Source organism: Chiloscyllium plagiosum, chromosome 40 (assembly GCF_004010195.1).
Source record: "Chiloscyllium plagiosum isolate BGI_BamShark_2017 chromosome 40, ASM401019v2, whole genome shotgun sequence".
NCBI classification, from domain to species: Eukaryota; Metazoa; Chordata; class Chondrichthyes; order Orectolobiformes; family Hemiscylliidae; genus Chiloscyllium; species Chiloscyllium plagiosum.
This window is the reverse complement of record NC_057749.1, coordinates 11,633,536-11,653,843: the sequence shown is the minus strand read 5'-3', so window position 1 is coordinate 11,653,843 and position 20,308 is coordinate 11,633,536. Positions and strand designations below refer to the sequence as shown.

General features: G+C 42.6%; 1 protein-coding gene across 1 annotated transcript in view; it reads right to left on the bottom strand.

Annotated features, from left to right (window-relative positions):
* The window catches only part of fam189a1 (family with sequence similarity 189 member A1), a 97,268-nt gene that overhangs the window by 70,093 nt on the left and 6,867 nt on the right, over window positions 1-20,308 (bottom strand). Inside the window, exon 2 of the mRNA XM_043680321.1 lies at window positions 6,632-6,688. Coding sequence (XP_043536256.1) covers window positions 6,632-6,688 — 57 coding nt within the window. The remainder of the gene's footprint in view (window positions 1-6,631; window positions 6,689-20,308) is intronic.

Below are 20,308 nucleotides of genomic sequence, written 5' to 3'. Positions count from 1 at the left end.
TTCTGTTCTGTATTGTTCTATGTTCTATGTTCTATACACACACATACACACACACACACACATACACATACACACACATATAAACGATGATACGAAGATTCCATGGAGAGGAAGTCGTACGAGGATAGTTTGAGAGTTCTCGGCCTTTTCTCGTTGGAACGGCGAAGGATGAGGGGTGACTTGATAGAGGTTTATAAGATGATCAGAGGAATAGATAGAGTAGACAGTCAGAAACTTTTTCCCCGGGTACAACAGAGTGTTACAAGGGGACATAAATTTAAGGTGAAGGGTGGAAGGTATAGGGGAGATGTCAGGGGTGGGTTCTTTACCCAGAGAGTGGTGGGGGCATGGAATGCGCTGCCCGTGGGAGTGGTAGAGTCGGAATCATTGGCGACCTTTAAGCAGCATTTGGATAGGTACATGGATGGGTACTTAATCTAGGTTAGAAGTTCGGCACAACATCGTGGGCCGAAGGGCCTGTTCTGTGCTGTATTGTTCTATGTTCTATGTGTCTGTTACATATGCACTGTTGTTCGGTTTATCAAACTCTGTATATGATTGTGTTCACTGTTTTCTTTTTGATAATGTAAAGTGGGATTCAAGGTTACTTGTTTCCATGCGAACTGGTTGTATGGTGAGGTTTGTAGTCTAGCTTTGCCACCCTTTCCCCTGTAAAATGCTGTTTCTTGTATATGGCTGATTTACACAGCCAGTTTGTCGATTGGTATCCCTTTTATTTCATTGAGGACTGATTTCTAAACTTGTTGATCTACACAGTCAATGTGTTACAGGTGTATTTCAGTTCTCATTGTTTTACTCACTGGTTACAGCCTGTGTGTTACTCTTCTCCTTTGAGAAAAGGACGATACTGATTTTGTGGCCCTTGCATTCTGGTTTGGTTTTCTTTTTTTCATGTGCCTTCACTTATTGGTGTTTGGACTGAACCTGAGTCAATTGTACCTTTCCAAATGAACTGTTCCTCTGCGGGTAGGCCTGGCCCTGTGGGGGTGGGCAGGCCTCTGTAAAGACTGAACACCTGTGTATGCTGAGAGGTGAGCATTTGCTGCCTGTGTGCTGGAAACGCAACTGTGAGGAGTTAGTGAATTCTGTTACTGGATGTGGATTTTGTAATTGATTATGTTTGGGAGTGGGCCAGCTAGTATGTGGAGCGGCTGGGCGCTGGAGGGTTGATGACTGAGCTGGGGAGGGGGAGGGCAGCCGACAGCATGTCTATAGGAAAGCTGGTCAGGGGCTTTCCTTTACACATTGCCTGCACCCAGGTGCAAAGTGTTTGAAATTGTATATTGTGGGCTTTGGCCCATTCTAAACTCTGCCCTTAGCTGAAATTGACTTCTTTTTTTGGACTCCTGTCATTGAGGTACCTTTTAGGAGCTTAAAAATGTGTTGCTGGAAAAGCACAGCAGGTCAGGCAGCATCAAAGGAGCAGGAGAATCGACGTTTCGGGCATAAGCCCTTCATCAGGAAAGGGAACTTGTGCCTGTATCTGGTCTGGCTACATGTGGCTCCAGACACAAGCGATATGGCTGAGTTTTAACTGCCTAACCAACAAGGCCTGCATGCTGTGAATGAGTGGAGAAAAAAAAGCTATATAGAATTCTGACAGTGTGGAAACAGGCCATTTAGCCCAACAAGTCTACACTGGCCTTCTGAAGAGTATCCCACCCAGATCCATTCCCCTACCCTATTACTCTACATTTCCGCTGACTAATACACTTAGCCTACATATCCCTGAACACTGTGGGCAATTTAGCATGGCCAATTCACCTAACTTGTACATCGTTGGACTGTGGGAGGAAACCCATGCAGACACAGAAAGAATGTGCTAACTCCACACATAGCGCCCAAAGCTGGAATCAAACCTGGGTCCCTAGTACTGAGGAACCACTCTGCTGCCTGTTGACAGTTCATAATTGTTTACGTGTGGTTTATTTAGTTATCTATTTATTTGTAATAAATAGTAGTTCTATTTCACAACAGAAACCTGGTATGTGATTTATGTTAACCTGGGGTTATGACAGGTACATTGGACATAATGCATATTTTGATTTATATTTTAAATTTGTGATGACTGAGAAGAGTAGGGTTTGATTTCCAGTGCGCGGCCCAACAATTCGTGGCAATGTTGTTTCTTAACACAAACATGACAGAAAACACAGGCCCCCAGGTCATTATTTCATTTTATGTCTTAGTAATATTTTATACTAAAAGAGGGTATGAATATAAGGGCAGTAGGCACATGAGAACAACATCGCCAAATCTCTCTAATTTCAGACTTGAAAATGTATCACTTTTTTTCCTGATCACTGGGTCACATGCCTGGACATCCATCTCAAATAACTTTGAGGACACTGTCACTACAAGGACTGCCATGGCTCGCCAGGATCTTATTCTCCAGGATCTTATTGATGGGCCTTGAGCAGTGACTTTTACAACATAAATCATTTTGAACTATACAGTTAGGAAAGCATACTGGAAATAGTGTCTGTACTTGTGTGTGTATGAGAAGAAGCATGTGTAAGCCTCAGGTGTACACATACACGCGAAGAGCATGAGACACAGGAGCAGAAATTAGGCCATTGAACCCTACAAGTCCGCTTTGCCATTCAATCATGGCTGATAAGTTTCTCAACACCATTTATCTACTTTCTCCCCATAGCCTTTGATACTCAAGAACCTATCTATCTCTGTCTTAAATTTACTCAGTGGCCTGGCCTCCACAGCCTTCTGTGGCAATGAATTCTATAGATTCACCACTCTGGCTGAAGACGTTTTTCCTCCTTTACTCGAAGGCTGTGCCCTCTGGTCTTAGTCTCTCCTACCGAAGGAATCATCTTCCCAACATCTGCTCTGTTCAGGCCATTCAGTATTCTGTACGTTTCAATGATATCCTCCCCCCCCCCCCCCCCCAATCCTTCTGAATTCCATTGAATATAAACTCAGAATTTTCCAACGTTCTTCATACGTTAAGCTTTTCATCCATGGGACCGTTCTCATGAACCTCCTCTGAATACGCTCCAGGATCAGTACACCCGTCCTGAGATATGGGGACCAAACTAGGCACAATAATCCAAATGTGGTCTAACCAGAGCCTCATAAGTACATTCCTGCTTTTTTAAATTCAAGTCCTCCCAAAATAAATGCCGTTACAGCATTTGCCTTCCTAACTACTCCCAAGTCTCTTTGCACTTCAGACTTCTGAATTTCCTCTCCATTTAGAAAAGAGTTCATGCCTCTATTCTTCTACCAAAGTGCATGACCTCACTTTCCTATGTTGTAATCCATCTGCCACTTTTTTGCCCACTCTCCTAACTTGTCCAAATCCTTCTGAACAAAGAACATTTACAGCCCAGCAACAAGCCCTTTGGCCCTCCAAACCTGAGCCGATCCAAATCTACTGTCTAAACCTATTGCCCAATTCCTAAGCATCTGTATCCCACTGCTCCCCACTTACTCGTGCATCTGTCCAGACGCACCTTAAATTAATATACCATGCCTGCCTCTACTACCTCTGCTGGCAACACGTTCCAGGCACCTATCCCCCTCTGTGTAAAGTACTTTCCGCATGTATCCCCCTTAAACGTTTTACCTCTCACCTTGAACACACGACCTCTCATTATTGAATCCCTCACTCTGGGGAAAAAGCTTATCTCTATCCACCCTATCCATACCTTCGTGATTTTGTAGATCTCAATCAGGTTTCCCCCTCGACCTCCTTTTTCCTAATGAAAACAATCCTAACCTACTCAACATCTCTTCATAGCTAGCACTTCCATACCAGGCGACATCCTCGTAAACCTTGTCTGCACCCTCTCCAAAGCGTCCATACCCTTTTGGTAATGTGGTGACCAGAACTGCAGCCTCCCTGCCTCCTCCTGCTACCTATCCCTCTATTTATCTTTGTATCATCTGCAAACGTAGCCAGAATGCCCTCAGTTCCTTAATTTAGATTGTTAGTGTATGAAGTGAGAAGTTGTGTCCCAACACGGAGCCTTGCGGAACACCACTTGTCACCGGCTGCCTTCCTGAGAAGGACTCTTTTATCCCCACTCTCTGTTTCTGCCAGACAGCCAAGCTTCAATCCATGCTAGCACCTTACCTCTGACACCATAGGCCTTTAGACACTCAGTAGCCTCCAGTGTGGCACCTTGCCAAAGACCTCCTTGAAGTCCAGGTCGATAACATCCATTGACTCTCCTTAATCTAACCTACTCATTAGTTCCTCAAAGAATTCCAGGAGATTTTTCAGGCATGACCTCACCTTGATGAAACCATGCTGACTTGGCTTTATTTTACCATGCACTTCCAAGTACTCAGAAATCTCATCCTTCACAATGGATTCCAGGATCTTACCCATGACTGAGGTTAGGCTTCAGTATTCTGTAAGTTTCAAATAGATCACCCCTCATCCTTCTAAATTCAATAGGTCTATAATTTTTTTTGTGTTTTGCCTTACTCCCTTTTTAAATAGGAGTGTCATGTTAGCAATTTTCCAATCCTCTAGGACCCTTACTGAATGTAGCAATTCCTAAAAGATCACCACTGACACTTCCACTATCTCTTCAGATATCTCCCTTAGAAGTCTGGGGTGTAGTCCATCTGGTCCAGGTGATTTATCCACCTTCTGGCCATTCAGTTTTTCTAGTCACTTCTCCTTAGTGACGGCCACCATACTCAGCTCTGCCCCCTTACTCTCTTGAATTGTTGGAATATTATTCGTGTCTTACACTGCGAAGACTGATGTGAAGTAATTATTCAGTTCCTCGGCCATTTCCTTGTTCCCCACTACTATTTCATCAGCAAGATTTTCCAGCGGCTCAATGTCCACTTTTGCCTCTCTTTTGCCATTTGTATATCTGAAGAAACTCTTACAGTCTTCCTTTATATTACTGGCTAGCTTACTTTCCTATTTAATCCACTCCCTTTTTTTTGTTGTCCTCTGTTGGTCTTTATAAGCTTCCCAATTCTATGGTTTCCCACTGCCCTTCGCCGCATGATATACTTTCCCTTTTGCTTTTGTGCTATCCCTGACTTCCCAAGTCAGCCATGGTTGCCTCATCCTCCCTGTACCATGCTGCTTTTCCCTCTAGATGAATCTCTGATGTGTCTCCTGAATTATTCCCAGAAACTCCTGCCATTACTGTTCCACTATGTTTCCTGCTAGGGTCCTCTCCCAGTCCAATTCTACCCAGCTCTTATTTCATGCCTCTGTAGTTGCTTTTATTCAGCTGGAATACAATTACCTATTATTCTATCTACTCCCTCTCAAATTGCAGGGTAAATTCAATCATATTAACTCCTAAGAGTTCCTTCACCTTAAGCTCCCTTAGTCTATCTCACTGCACAACACTAAATCCAGTATTGTCTGTTCCCTAGTGGGCTCCAGCACAAATTGCTCCAAAAAGCCATCTCATAGACATTCCACAAATTCCTTTTCTTGCAGTCCACTACCAACCTGATTTTCCCAGTCCACCTGCATATTGAAATCCCCCACGATCACTGTAACTTTGCCTTTCCTACACATCTTTTCCATCTCCTGGTGTATCTTGTGCCCCAGCTCCTGACTACTGTTTAGAGGCCTGTACATAATTCCAACTGTCATTTTTTTTACCTTTTACAGTTTCTTAATTCTACCCACACAGATTCTACACACCTGATCCTACTTTGTTTCTTACTATTAATTTCATTTCATACTAATAAGGCAACCCCACTACCTCTGCTCACCTGGCTATTTTTTTGACAGGATGTATATCCTTGAATATCCAGCTCCTAATCCTGATCCCCTTGCAGCCACGTCTCCGTGATGCCCACCATGTCATACCTGCCAATTTCAATCAGCACCAAAAGCTCATTTACCTTATTCCTTATACTGTGTGCATTCAGGTATAACACCTTCAGTCCTGTATTAGCCACCCCTCTTCTCTGTCATTCGTTTGTCCAACGTGATTGAAGTTTGATTGCTATCCCTTTCCATATACTCTCTCCTATTTGTGTCTGTGCCGGAATTTTAATAATCTCTCCTGAATTCTGCACTCTTAATTCAACTCTAAATTCCTTCTTTAATTCAAGTTTTCTAATTTCCCCTATAACTGAGCCCTCTTCCCCTGTTTAGTTTAAGGCCCTGTCTCCAGCCTGAGTTCTGTAATGTAAATAGACAATTATAGTCTCCACGCATAATCTGGGAATAGAAATATGTTTCATGGAAAAAGGACTAGGCATTTCTGATTAATTCCCACAAGTAGCCACTGCTCTGTGCAAAGAGTAACTGTGTTGATTTTCTTAACTTTTAGTTGTCAGCCTCAGGCAAAATAGCTAAGCCTTAACTTGCGTTGCTCACACTTCTGGATATTTTCTGATCGAACTGTTCAGAGATTTAATTACACACCTCTGCAGCAGGTAGGTCGTGAACCAGGATCTCCTGGTTCAGAGATGAGCAAACTATCACTGCACCATAACAGCCCTCCACATTGTTATTATTCATAAAATCATTACCTAATGGTAATGAGATGGCAAAACCTGAGTGATATGACTGTACCACCCATAATGGCATTGATGCAATTCAACAGCCCTGTCTTGTTGCTCCGGTTAATTTGGTGCTGCTGTTGCTACTCACCACCAGGGAGATGGGTCTTTTCCAGGAAACAACACCAATTAGCCCTGATAAAAGCACCTGCAGAAAAGAAAACAAGAGTTTTGAGTCTTTATCTTAGACTGTAGGCTAATAATATGCTTCATCCCTGTCTTTTAGAACAACAACTCCCAGCAAAAGCAGCTCCGTATAGAACATAGAACAGTACAGCACAGTACAGGCCCTTCGGCACTTGATGTTGTGCCAACCTTTTATCCTGCTCTAAGATTAAACTAACCTACATAACCTTCATTTTACTATCATCCAAGGTGTTCCTAACGTGTCTGACTTTAGCACCACCACTGGCAGTGCATTCCATGCACCTGTAAAGGACCAACCTATTACATCTCCTCGAAATTTTCCTCCAATCACCTTAAAATTATGCCCCCTTGTGATAGCCATTTCTGCCCTGGGAAAAAGTCTCTGACTATTCACTCTATGCCTCTCATCATCACCTCTATCAAGTCACCTCTCATCCTTCACTCCAATGAGAAAGGTTGAGTGAGCTAGGGCCTTTTTTCATAAGACATGCCCTCCAGTCCAAGCAGCATCCTGGTAAATCTCCTCTGCACCCTCTCTAAAGTTTCCACATCCTTCCAATAATGAGGTGACCAGAACTGAACACAACATTCCAAGTGTAGTCTAACCAGGGCTCTACAGAGCTGCAGCATAACCTCGTGGCTCTTAAACTCAATCCCTCTGCTAATGAAAGCCAACATACCATTCCCTTTTTAAGAAGTCCATCAACTTGGATGGCAACTTTTGAGGGATCTATGGATGTGAATCCCAAGATCCCTCTGTTTCTCCACACTGCCAAGAATCCTGCCTTTAACCTTGTATTCTGCATTCAAATTCACCTTCCAAAATGAATCACTTCACACTTTTCCAGGTTGAACTCCATCTGCCACTTCTCAGCCCAGTTCCGCATCCTGTCAATGTCTTGTTGCAACTTGCAACAGCCCTCAACATTATCCACCACTCCACCAACCTTCGTGTCATCAGCAAATCTAACCACCCTTCCATTTCCTAATCCAAGTCATTTATAAAATTCACAAAAAGCAGAGGTATCAGAAGAGATCCCTGCAAAACACTACTGGCCATTGAGCTCCAGGCTGAATGCTTTCCATCAACTACCACCCTCTGTTTTCTATGGGCCACCCAATTCAAAACGCAAACAGCCAAATTTCCCTATATCCAATGCCTCCTTACTTTCTGAATGAGCCTACCATGGGGAGCCTTATCAAACGCCTTGCTAAAATCCATGTACACCACATTCACAGTTCTATCGTCAACGTGTTTTGTCACATTCTCAAATAATTCAATAAGGCTTGTGAGGCATGACCTGCCCTTCACAAAGCCATCTAACCAGCTCTAATCAATCTATTGTTTTCTAGGTAATCAGAAATCTTGTCTCTCAAAATCTTCTCTAATAATTTGCCCACCACAGTCGTAAGACTGATTGGTCTGTAAATTCCAGGATTATCCCTATTCCCTTTCTTGAACAAGGGAATAACATTTGCCACCCTCAAATCATCTGGCAAGACTCCAGTAGACAGTGAGTATGCAAAGATCATCACCAATGGCACCATCTCTTCCCTCGCTTCCTGTAGTAATCTTGGGTATATTCTGTCTGGATCAGTGGGCTTATCTATCCTTATAATTTTCAAATTTTTTAGCACATCTGCCTTCTTAACATCAACCTGTTTGAGCATATCAGCCTGTTTCACGCTGTCCTCACAAACATCAAGGTCCCTCTCAGTAGTGAATACTGAAGCAAAGTATTCATTAAGGACCTCCTCTAACTCCGCACACAAGTTCCCTCCACTACTCCGATTGGCCCTACCCCTCACTCTGGCCATCCTCTTGTATTTGACAACAATTAATGTTTTGAGAGACACATCTTCCTAATTCAAAAATAGCAATATAGCAACATTTTTTAATTCCAAAAGTTTAATTTATTCATTAAATGTGTGGACGTACTAGTATGATTTGAGAATTAAAGCAGATACGATAAGATCCAACTTGTTTCCATATTGGCCTATTCCTGTTTTGAATTTGCATGATCCTATGTTTGTATTTTCATATCATATTCCACTCTTTGGTTTCTCTATTATAACAAATATAATAGTTTTAATATTTACAACATATATTCCATTTAAAGTTACAGCCCAGTGGCAAAATATTTTAAATTGAAAATAACCAAAAGTGCAATAGGAATAAATCTTTCTCCCTGCATCATATTCTATCTGAGGACTGCTCCTGTTCCAACGTTCAAGAGTCAATCAGGGTTGTGCAGAGTGTGACAGCCAATGAAAGATCTCTCTCGGATATTCTCACTCAACACTCAGTCCTTAATGCTGACTGTAACATATTGTCAGAAGATCAACATGCACTCAACTTTTAAAAATCCTTGGAGATAGTGAGAACTGCAGATTCTGACGAGTCAGAATGGATAAAGAACGGAGCTGGAAAAAGCACAGCAGATCAAACAGCATCAGGGAAGGGAAGTCAACGTTTCAGGGCAGAATCTTTCATCAGTACTGCGGGAACGGAAAGGGAGCTGCAAAATAAATTGAGGGGTGGGGCTGTGGAAAAGGTGGGTGGGATGGCAATAGGTGGATGCAGGTAGGAGGTGATTGTGATTGATCAGTGGGAAGAGTGGAGCAGATAGGTGGGAAGGAAAATGGACAGGTAGGGTCAGGTTAAGGGGGTAGGGTGGAGAGGAAGGGCTGGGTCTGGGATGAGGTGGGAGTGTGGGGAGATTTGGAAGCTGGTGAATTCTACGTTAAGGCCGTATGCTCCTGAGGCAGAAGATAAGGTGTTCTTCCTCCAGTTTGCGTGTGGCCTTGTGTTATGAAACCAGGATCAGTCAACTGAGCTAACTGACCCCCACTTACCTATTTACAGTCTGTATCAATCATTCGGATGACGGGAACAAAGGTATGGTAGGTACATTTGCTGATATCATGAAGTTTGGTAAAAAAATGTGTCTGCAAAGGAATAAGCAGACATTTGGCAGATAGAGTACAGCATGGGTAAATGCGAACTTTTCTAGTTTGGCTAGAAGAATAGAGAAGCAGTACCCTATTTAGATGTAGAGAAGTTGCAGGACCCAATGGTACAGAGCAATCTGAGTGAGCTGGCACATTAGAATGCATTAACAGCAAGTGATTAGGAAGAAAAATCATATGTTATCATTTATTGCAAAGAGAACGAAATATGATGGAAGTGAAGTTATACTGCAACTGTACAGGGTATTGGTGAGTTCTGAGGAAGGGTCACTCGACCCAAAACGTTAACTCTGATTTCTCTCTAGATGCTGCCAGACCTGCTGAGCTTTTCCAGCAATTTCTGTTTGTGTTTCTGAACTACAGCATCCACAGTTTGATCAGTTTTTTTATAGCAAAGTATTGGTGAGGCTACATCTGGAGTACTGTGTCAATTTGACAAAGTATATAATTGCAAAGACCATATCTTTTCATTTTTCTGTATTTGGATTATGGACCAAAAAGAGGAAAGGACTGCGTTAGACCAAGGATTGTGGAAAGTTAACTCTTCAGTGATGATTAACCAGTGACTTAAAAACTGAACAATTACTGAGTCAACCTTTCCCTGTACCTTCAGTGAGAACCGCAACAACTTGGATGTAAAAAAAATTGAATAGAAGAATTGTGAATTATGGGGAGGGTAGTGTAGTACTCCAAAAGGATATTGACAAATTGATGGAGTGGATGGCAGGTGGCAGATGAGGTTCAATGCAGAGAGATGTGAGATGATATACTTTAATAGGAGGAACACTTAAAGACAATATAAAATAAAACACAATTCTAAAGTGGTTGCAGGAACAGAGAGATCTGGTGTACTATGTGCACAGGTTATTGGAAGTGATAGGACAACTGGAGAGAGCAGTAAATAAAGCATTCCTCTGCTTTATCAAAACAAGCATACAGTATCAGAGCAAGGAGGTGATATTAAACATACTTTTCAGACCTTTGCCAGAGTATTGCGAATAGTTCTGGGCACCACATTATAGGAAAGATGTGAATGCACTGAAGAAAGTGCCTAGCAATTTAGTTCCTGTGATGAACAGTTATGAAGAGAGATTGAAGAAGTTGGGACTATTCACCTCGGAGAGAAAAAGACTGAGAAGAGATTTGATAGAGGTTTTCAAAATCATGAGCAGGCTGGATGCAGTAGTTCAGGAGAAGTTCTTCTCACTGATTAAAGGAACAATAATGAACGGGCTTAGATTTAAAGTGATGTGCAAAATAAGCAAGATGATATGAGGAAAAAAGGTTTTCACATAGAGAGTAGTTAGGGTGTGAATGCATTGCCTGGAAATGTGGTGGAGACAAGTTCAATTGAGGAATTCAAGATGATATTAGATGATTATTTGGATAGAAATAGTGTGCAAGAATATGGGGAAAAGGCAAGAGATTGACACTCTATAATGATGACCATTTGCATAGCTGCTGCAGAAATATAGTTCAGGTTGTAAGTTTGCTCGCTGAGCTGGTAGGTTTGTTCTCAGACGTTTTGTCACCATGCTAGGTAACATCATCAGTGAGCCTCCGGTGAAGCACTGGTGTTCGATCCTGCTTTCTATTTATGTGTCTTCGAATGTTAAGGTGGGTAATATTATTTCCGATCCTTTTTCTCAGATGTTGGTAAATGGGTCCAAATCGATATGTTTATCGATGGAGATTCGGTTTGAATGCCGATCTCTAGGAATTCCGTACATGTCTCTGTTCAGCCTGTCCTAGAATGTCTTGCCCCAGTTGAAGTGGTGTCCTCTTTCATCTGTGTGTAAGGATACTAGTGATAGCTGGTCATGTCCTTTGGTGGCTAGTTGGTGTTCGTGTATCCTGGTTGCTAGTTTCTTGCCTGCCTGTCTGACTTATCGTTTCTTGCAGTCCTTGCAGGGTATTTTGTATATGAATTTGTTTTGCTAGTTGTTGGTACTGGGTCCTTTACATTCATCAGTATCTGTTTCAGTGTGTTTGTAGGTTTGTGGGCTACCATGATGCCAAGGGGTCAGAGTAGTCTAGTAGTCATCTCAGAGATGTCTTTGATGTATGGTAGTGTGTCTAGAGTCTCTGGGCATGTTGTTGTGTCGTCTTGTTGGGTTTGTTGTTTCAGAATCAGCGGACTGTGTTTATCAGGTACCTGTTCTTGAATACGCTGTATAAGTGTTTTTCTTCTGCTGCTCTTAGTTCCTGGGTGCTGCAGTGTGTTGTGGCCCAATTAAATAATGTCCTGATGCAGCTCTGTTTGTGGCTGTTGGGATGATTGCTTCTGTTGTTGAGTATCTGGTCTGTGTGTGTTGCTCTCCTATAGACGCTGGTCTACAGTTCTCTATTGACTGTTTGTTCCACTGTGACATCTAGGAAGGGGAGTCTGTTGTTGAACTCTTCCTCTTTTGTAACATTTATGCCAGTAAGGATGTTGCTAATTATATTAGATTAGATTAGATTACATTACATTACATTACAGTGTGGAAACAGGCCCTTCGGCCCAACAAGTCCACACCGACCCGCCGAAGCGCAACCCACCCATACCCCTACATTTACCCCTTACCTAACACTACGGGCATTTTAGTATGGCCAATTCACCTGACCTGCACATCTTTGGACTGTGGGAGGAAACCGGAGCACCCGGAGGAAACCCACGCAGACACGGGGAGAATGTGCAAACTCCACACAGTCAGTCACCTGAGTCGGGAATTGAACCCAGGTCTCTGGCGCTGCGAGGCTGCAGTGCTAACCACTGTGCCACCGTGGTTATTTTCTTTAATTTGTTTCGTTTCATGATGACAAAGGTGTCATCCACATAGTGGACCCAAAGCTTGGGTTGGATCGTGGGGCAAAGTGTTCGTCCTCATCTCTGCATCACTGCTTCTGCCAAGAATCCTGATATTGGTGTTCCATTGATTTGCCTGTAAGTCTTGTCAATGAAGGCGAAGTGAATAGTGAGGCACAAACAACTAGCTTGAGGATGCTATCCTTGCTGATAGAGTTGGTGCTGTCTGGTGTTTATATCCTTGGTTCATCTAGTAGTGTGGTCAGTGTTTCTTTGGCCAGGCTGATGTTAATTAATGTGAATAGGGCCACTGTGTCAAAGGAGAACATGACTTTGTCCTCTCCTATCTTTGTGTATTTGATCTTCAGGAATTTTTGGGTGGAGTGGATGGAGTGGCATGAGTCTTCTATTAGGTATTTCAGTTTACGGTGAAATTCTTTTGCTAATCTGCATGTTGGTGTGCCGGGAAGTGAGATTATGGGTCGGGGAGAGGGGGGGGGGGGGGGGGATGGTTTGTGTACATTAGGTAATCCATAGAAATGGATCCATCAAATTTCATTCTTTGGAAATATGTGTTGTTAATTTCAACTGATTTGTGGAGTTTCTTCAGTGATGCTGTGATGTGCTTTTCTAGCTGTGGAGTCAGGTCCATCGCCACCTGTTGGTAATGTCGATATCTTTGAGTAGCCTTTTCAATGTACTGTTCTGTTGAGAATGACTGACTGACTATCATGCACACTTTGTCTGCAGGGAGGATTACAATATTTCTGTCTTTCTGAGTCCTTCTAGGGCTTTCCTTTCCTGTGTGTTGAGAGTGTTCCCTGCTTTCTTCCTGTTTAATGTTGTTGCTACTGTCTGTCTGATGGTCTGTTGGGTTTCTTCCGTAAGTCTGTTGTGCTTCAGGGTTGATTCCAATGCTGCTAGGAAGTCCTTTTGGTCTACAGTTGTTTGCGGGTGGCAAACCAATGCCATTTGACTGAGTGTCACCTTATGGCCCCTCGACTCTGCTCTGCCATTCAATAAGAACATGGCTGAACTTTTCATGGATATCGCTGCAGGCGTTCCTCAGAGTAATGTCCTAGACCCAACCATCTTTAGCTGCTTCAGCAATGGCCTTCCCTCCATCATAAGGTCAGAAGAGGGGAAGTGGCAAGTAATATTCGCAAATGCCAGCCTATCAGCATTCCCAAAAAGAGACAGACAATCTAACCACCGCCCCTTGACATTCAATAGTGTTACAATCACTGAATCTGCCACTAACAACATCCTGGGTGTTCCAGACCTCAGCTGGAAACTCAACTGGGCTAACCACATAAACGCAGTGGCTACAAGGCCAGGTCAGAGGCTAAGAGTACTCCAGCATGTAACTCACATCTTGACTCCCCAAAGCCTGTCCACCATCTACTAGGGACAAGTCAGGAGTATGACGGAATACTCCCCATTTGTCTGGATGTGTGCAGCCCCAACAACACTCAAGAAGCTTGACACCATCCAGGATCAAGCAGCCACTTGATTGGCACTGCATCCAAAAGCATCTATTTTCTCCACCACCAATGCTCAGTAGCAGTAATGTGTACTAGCTGCAAGATGCACTGCAGAAATGCACCCAAGTCCTTTAGACAGCACCTTGCAAACCCACAACTACTTCCATCTGGAAGGTCAACGGCAGTAGATATATGTGTACATCACCATTTTCAAGTTCCCCTCCAAGCCACTCACCATACTGACTTGCAAATATATTGTTGTTTCTTCACTGCTGTTGCGTCAAAATCCTGGAATTCCCTCCCTAATGGCATTGTGGGTCACTCTACAGCAAATGGACTGCAGCGGTTCAAGGCAGCAGCTCATCACCACCACCTTCTCAAGTGCACTAGGGATGGGCAAAAATGCTGGCCAGCCAGCAATGCCCATATCCCACAAATTGAATAATTTAAAAAGAGGCGCAGAGATTAGATGATGGCTCTAACAATAGACCGATATTGTCAATTTGAACAAGAAAATATTCTGAAGTCCATTTAGAAAATCAATCTCCTGTGGGTTCTGGTAATATGAAATAAAGTTAGAAACTATTTGGACATCCAAGCAGGTCAGGCAGCAGCTGTGGAGAGGAAAATATAGCTGATTTTTTAAAACTTGATAACCTTTCATCAAAAATCACAGAAAACTTTCATTTTCAGTATCTGAAGATGTTGAGCTATAATGTCGGAGTTCACTGTTCCATTTGGTTAACTAACTACATGATCATCAAGAGTATAAATAAATTTCAGAGGATTAGATCATTTTATTTATAACCATCTATAGAATCCTCCAAAAACAATTCTGGAAATGAAAACTCTCTGAGATAATTTTTTTAAAAAAATACACATAGTCATTTACACCATATTATCCATATATTAATTCCCACTTCAAAGCTACTTAGGTGTATGGTAAAGCACTTTAGGAGAAGCTGAGATCAGAGTGGACTCCAAAGAAATGGAAGTCTTTTGTTCACAGAAGGATGTTATTATTTAATATTTAATATAGTCTGAGGGAAGGCTTGCAGCCTAATGGAATGAGGGAACTGTTGATGGATACAGATATTTTGAAAATCAACTTGTTCAAAGATGTTAATACACACTTTTTGAGCAGATGGGAACTGAACCTCTTGGGTCACAGGTGGGCCCAGGTGATGGATATATAAATTAAAGTTAATTGGGTGTGAATTGCTTGCATAAATATGGGAAGCTAGTTCCAGGAGGTGAGAATCTCCTCATTTCAGGTGACTGACTCTGAGTTGTGGGGAATAGTTAGTTCTCGGAGTTGGGAAACATTTGCCTTCTGGTTTTCTCTTCTGTTTTGTGTGTTTTGGTTAAAAAAAAAAGGGAAGCTAGTAATCAGTAGGCATGAGTTTTATGGAACATGGCTAACTGAATTAAAGCTCACACTGAAGCTCCTTCTCCACCAACTGTGCTAGAACAATGAAAAACTAACTCCAGTTTAATAATATCATTATTGCCTGTGACAAATACTCACTTAATTTTCTCTTAAAAGATGTAATTTCTCCTGTTTCAAATATTCTCTGTGGCAAAATATTCCACACTCCTAAAATCTTTCGTTATGAAATTTCTTAATCTCTCTCCTCGCTTACTAACAAATAAACACAAGTAGCAATCAGAAGTAGACTAATAGGTTCCTGAAATCTGATCTTCCAACCCCCACCTCCATTCCTGAAGAAAGGTTATACTCGAAACATTGACTTCTCCACCTCCTGATGCTGCCTGGCTTCCTGTGTTCTTCCAGCGTCCTACTTATCTACTTTGGATTCCAGTATTTGCAGTTTTATTGCCTTATTTAATAAGATCATGGCTGCTCAGTTTGTGTTTTGAATTTTACATTTACAACTACCCTGGTAACCTTTGATTCCTCTGCCTAATGGACGTCTACCTACCTCTACCTTAAAATTATTTAAAGATTCATCCTCCATCACCTTCTGAGGCAGGGAGTTCAAAGGTAGCCCAACTCTTAAAGAGAAAATTCTCATATCTCCTAAAAGGGCGATCCCTAAGTTTAAAAAAGTGTCCTCTGTAGTGACTGTAACAAGGTCTGTGAACTGGATCTTACAGAATATGAGTTCTCTGATTGCGCTGTTAATCTGGTCCAATCAGGGAACCCTGCCTGACATATAAAAAGGTGAGTGTCACAAATATTGACACTCTCGTGCCTGATTCTGTATGAAGCAGTACAAAAGTTTGGTTAAATGGTCATCCGGGGATCTAAAATGGCGGCGATCTGAGAAGATCGCACTGCAGAGTTTTGCATCGCAGCAGGAGCAGGACGGTCCTTTAACCTGCCCAACCCAGGTCATCAGGATTTCTTGGGGCATTGGAAAGATTGTGGAGCCGCAAGAAACATTTAAAAATTGACTTACCTGTATTTTCAGCTGTCCAGAAATGCCTAAAAAGGGAGGAGGAGCATCTAAGACCGGGCCTGCAGCTCAGCCTGCTGCAGCCTCGGAGCCGATTACTCTCCAGGACCTGGTGAACCAGCTCTCGAAATCTCGCGAGATGTTGGGGAAACAGATTAAAGAGAAGCAGGCTCCAGTCTCTCTGATGCTGCAGAAGGATGAGCAGCAGCTGGGAGACCTGGAGAAGAGGACAGATGAGGTAGAGCACAGGTGGAAGCTGATGCCAGTTCACTCAAGGAAGAGATCCAAGCCCTGAAGACACAGGTTCGTAATTTACGTGACCAAGCGGATGATCTTGAAAACAGGGGTAGGATAAAAAACATTTGGATCATTGGTCTGTCTGAGAGTAAGGAAGGTGAGTGGCCTGTGGAATTTGTTGAAGATTGGCTTCCGAAATTCCTTGACTTGGAGACTGGCATGAGAGGATTGAAGATAGAGAGGGCTCACCAGGTTGCAACGCGGAGGTCGGGTATGGGTCAATGCCCTTGTCCTTTCCTGGTGCGGTTCCATCATTACCTGGATAAGGAGAGAGTCATAAAGGCTTCCAGACTCCAGTGGAAGGATCCAAAGACCCTAATTTACGAGGGGTCTAAGATCATGTTTTTTCAGGACTTTTCAGCGGCGGTGATCCAGAAACGAAAATTGTATGATGGTGTCAAGAGACGACTGAAGGAACTTGGGATTCAGTACTCCCTGAGATATCCGGCAGTACTTCGGATCACCTTGGATGGATCCATGCATCCCTTTGACAGATCGGAGAAGGCGAGAGACTTTGTGGACAAACTAACCTAATTTAAACAATTGTAGTATGCATAAATGTTGTTGCTTGGGAATGCATTTTTCATTCTGTAAAAGAAATGGAGGAAATCCGGTTGGAGCTTTGTTTTTCCCCTTTTTTTCCTCTCTTGATAATAATTTGGTTCAAACTATGTCTGGTGGTGGGTAAGATGTACATTTTAAATTTCTAAGTCAGGACATACCAAAGGATGGGTGGGGTATTTATTCCCCTTTTTTAAAATAAAAGAATTTTAAAAAATTCATATTGATACTCTAGGGTGTTTATTCTTTTTAGCTTGTGCTTGCCATGTGGCTCTAGCTGGGAGAAGTGAAGGTGGTTGAGATGGTTAGATGCCTACTTATGGGGAGTTCGGGACAGGTAGTTGCCCCCTCCGGGCAGGGGGTGAGTTCCCCTACTCTGCGCTATTGGCGCTTTATATGTTGGTTTGTTTTCTAGTTTTTGTTGTTTTTTATTTTTAATAATTTTGTATATTTGTTAAATGTAGTGGTTTTAGTTTATGTAGTTTTTATATTTGGTGGACCATGCAACACTAAGGCTCAGCAATTTGTGGTTAGGGTTCCGCCTCTCGGGAATTTAAATGTAATTGCAGAAGATTATGGCTAGTGATTTGAGTAAATGGTGTACGTGGAATATCAAGGGAAGTCACTCACCAATTAAGAGGAAGAAGGTACTCTTGAGTCTTAGAAAGGATAGGGTGGATATTGCTTTGTTACAGGGACAAAAAGCATCTGAAATTACAGCAGAATGGCTTTGACCGAGTTTATTTTTCATCATTTAATACCAGAAGTAGAGGAGTGGCTATATTGGTTAGGAGAAATCTCTCATTTAAATTGTTGGAATGTATTAAAGACACATAAGGGAGGTTTGTAAGCCTTGATAAATGGGGAAGAATATGGCATTTTAAATGTTTATTGTCCCCCAACTCATCCTCTTAAATTCGTGGTAGATGCTTTTCCTAAACTGATAAGTCTCTCAAGTCTCGGCACATCATTATAGGGGGAGATTTTAACTGCCTCATGGACCCCACAGTAGACAGGTTGCCTAAAGGTCCCTCGATACCCTCTGCACAAACTAAACAGTTATTGGGTTTGTCTGGGGAATTAGGGTTGGTGGACGTCTGGAGGTATCTCCACCCTACAGGTAGGGATTTCACGTTTTTCTCCAATCTCATAGATGTCACACGAAGATTGATTTTTTTTTTTCTGACCCCTGCGGTAACCTTGGATCTGGTGGCATCCTGTATGATTGGTAATATTGCCATCTCTGATCATGCTCCAGTGTACCTCATGGTTAAGATTAAGGATGTTACAGTGGATTCAAGGTACTGGCGAATGGACCCCTTTATTCTCATGGACAGTAGATTTGTGGAGTATTAGTCTAGGGAATTTCGGGCATTCCTAGACATCAACATAGGCTCGGTTGATAGTTCATCTGTTCTCTGGGAAACTGCCAAAGCTTATGCCAGGGGGTTAGTTATTTCATATTCCACCAGTAGGAAGCGGCAGAAGGGTGAGCAGCAACGTCTCCTTGAAGTACGGTTGAAGGCAGCTCAGAAGGCCTATTTTGACAGACCCTCATTGGTCAAACTACAGAGGATTACAGCACTGCGGTCTACACTAAATTCCATGCTCAAGCAGACGGCAAAGAAGGAGCTCGCTTTTGCAAAGCAAAGGTTATACGAGCATGGTAACAAGCCAGGCAAATACTTAGCATACCTTGCCAGAAACAGAAGTGCCCCACAAAGCATTACAGCGATTAGGGAAGGGTCTGTGAACCTAACATATGATTCTAAAAAGATTAATGTGGTGTTCCAGAGATTCTACTCTAAGTTATATCAGTCTGAGAATTGTGAGGAGGGGCAGGCCAAAATGGAATCCTTTTTTAGAGATCTGAAGCTCCTGCGTGTGACTCCCGAACAACCGTCCTTTCCCAATGCCCCATTATCAGAGCAAGAAGTGCAGGAAGCTGTGAGGCAGCTTCAGAGTGGAAAGGCGACCGGTCCTGATATAAATTCCTTATAGAATTCACTGGGAAGTCTAAGTACACCGTCAGGCCCGATGCTGAATATGTTTAATGATTCATACAGTCATGATTGTCTCCCACCATCTCTGAGAGAGGCCAATACTTCACTTATCCTTAAAAAAGGGAAGGATCTGGAAGAATGTGCTTCATACAGGCCCATCTTGCTCTTAAATGTGGACTTTAAAATCCTCTCTAAGGCTCTTGTGTTAAGGCTGGAGACTGTGTTACCCTCTATTATTAAAGAGGATCAGACGGGCTTCATAAAGGGTCGCAGATCCTCCAATAACGTTAGGAGGCTGCTTAATGTAATTCAAGCATGCCAACAGCCGTCAATACAGGGATTGGCGATTTCTTTAGATGCAGAGAAGGCATTTGACCGAGTTGAGTGGCCGTACCTTTCCTATACTCTAGACTCTAGACGTTTTCATAAGACGGGTAAAGTCCCTTACAGTGTACCTCTCATGGCAGTCATTACCAACGGGATACAATCAAGCAATTTTAATATTTCTAGGGGCAGCCGGCAGGGCTGTCCCCTTTCATCATTACTTTTTACGTTGGTGATTGAATCGTTGGCAGAAACCATTCATGGGGATCTCAACATATCAACTCCAGAAGTGGGGTCAAAATTACATAAGAGCTCGATGCAGACGATGTTCTAATTTTTTGGACAAATCCAGCAGTCTCAGTGCCTTGCCTGATACAATGCATTCACGCATTTGGCGCTTTTTCAGGGTATAAGATTAATTTTGCTAAATCAGAGGCTATGCCTATGGGTAGGTCTTACAAAAGAGTTGCCTCTTGAGAGTGACTATAGATTCCCATTTAGGTGGTCACAGGGGGGTTTTGTGTATTTGGGCATATTCATTACTCCAGTTCTGGATTGCCTGTTCAAAGCCAATTTTACTCAATTATTTGAAAAAATTAAACAAGATCACCAAAGATGGGAGGCACTTCCAGTTTCATGGTTGGTTTGGATAGCGCTTATTAAGATGAATATTCTCCCTCGTTTGCTATACCCTATACGGATGCTCCCCCTGATTTTCAGTAAACAAACACTCAGGAGACTGACCGGTTGGTTCAGCTCCTTTATCTGGCACCG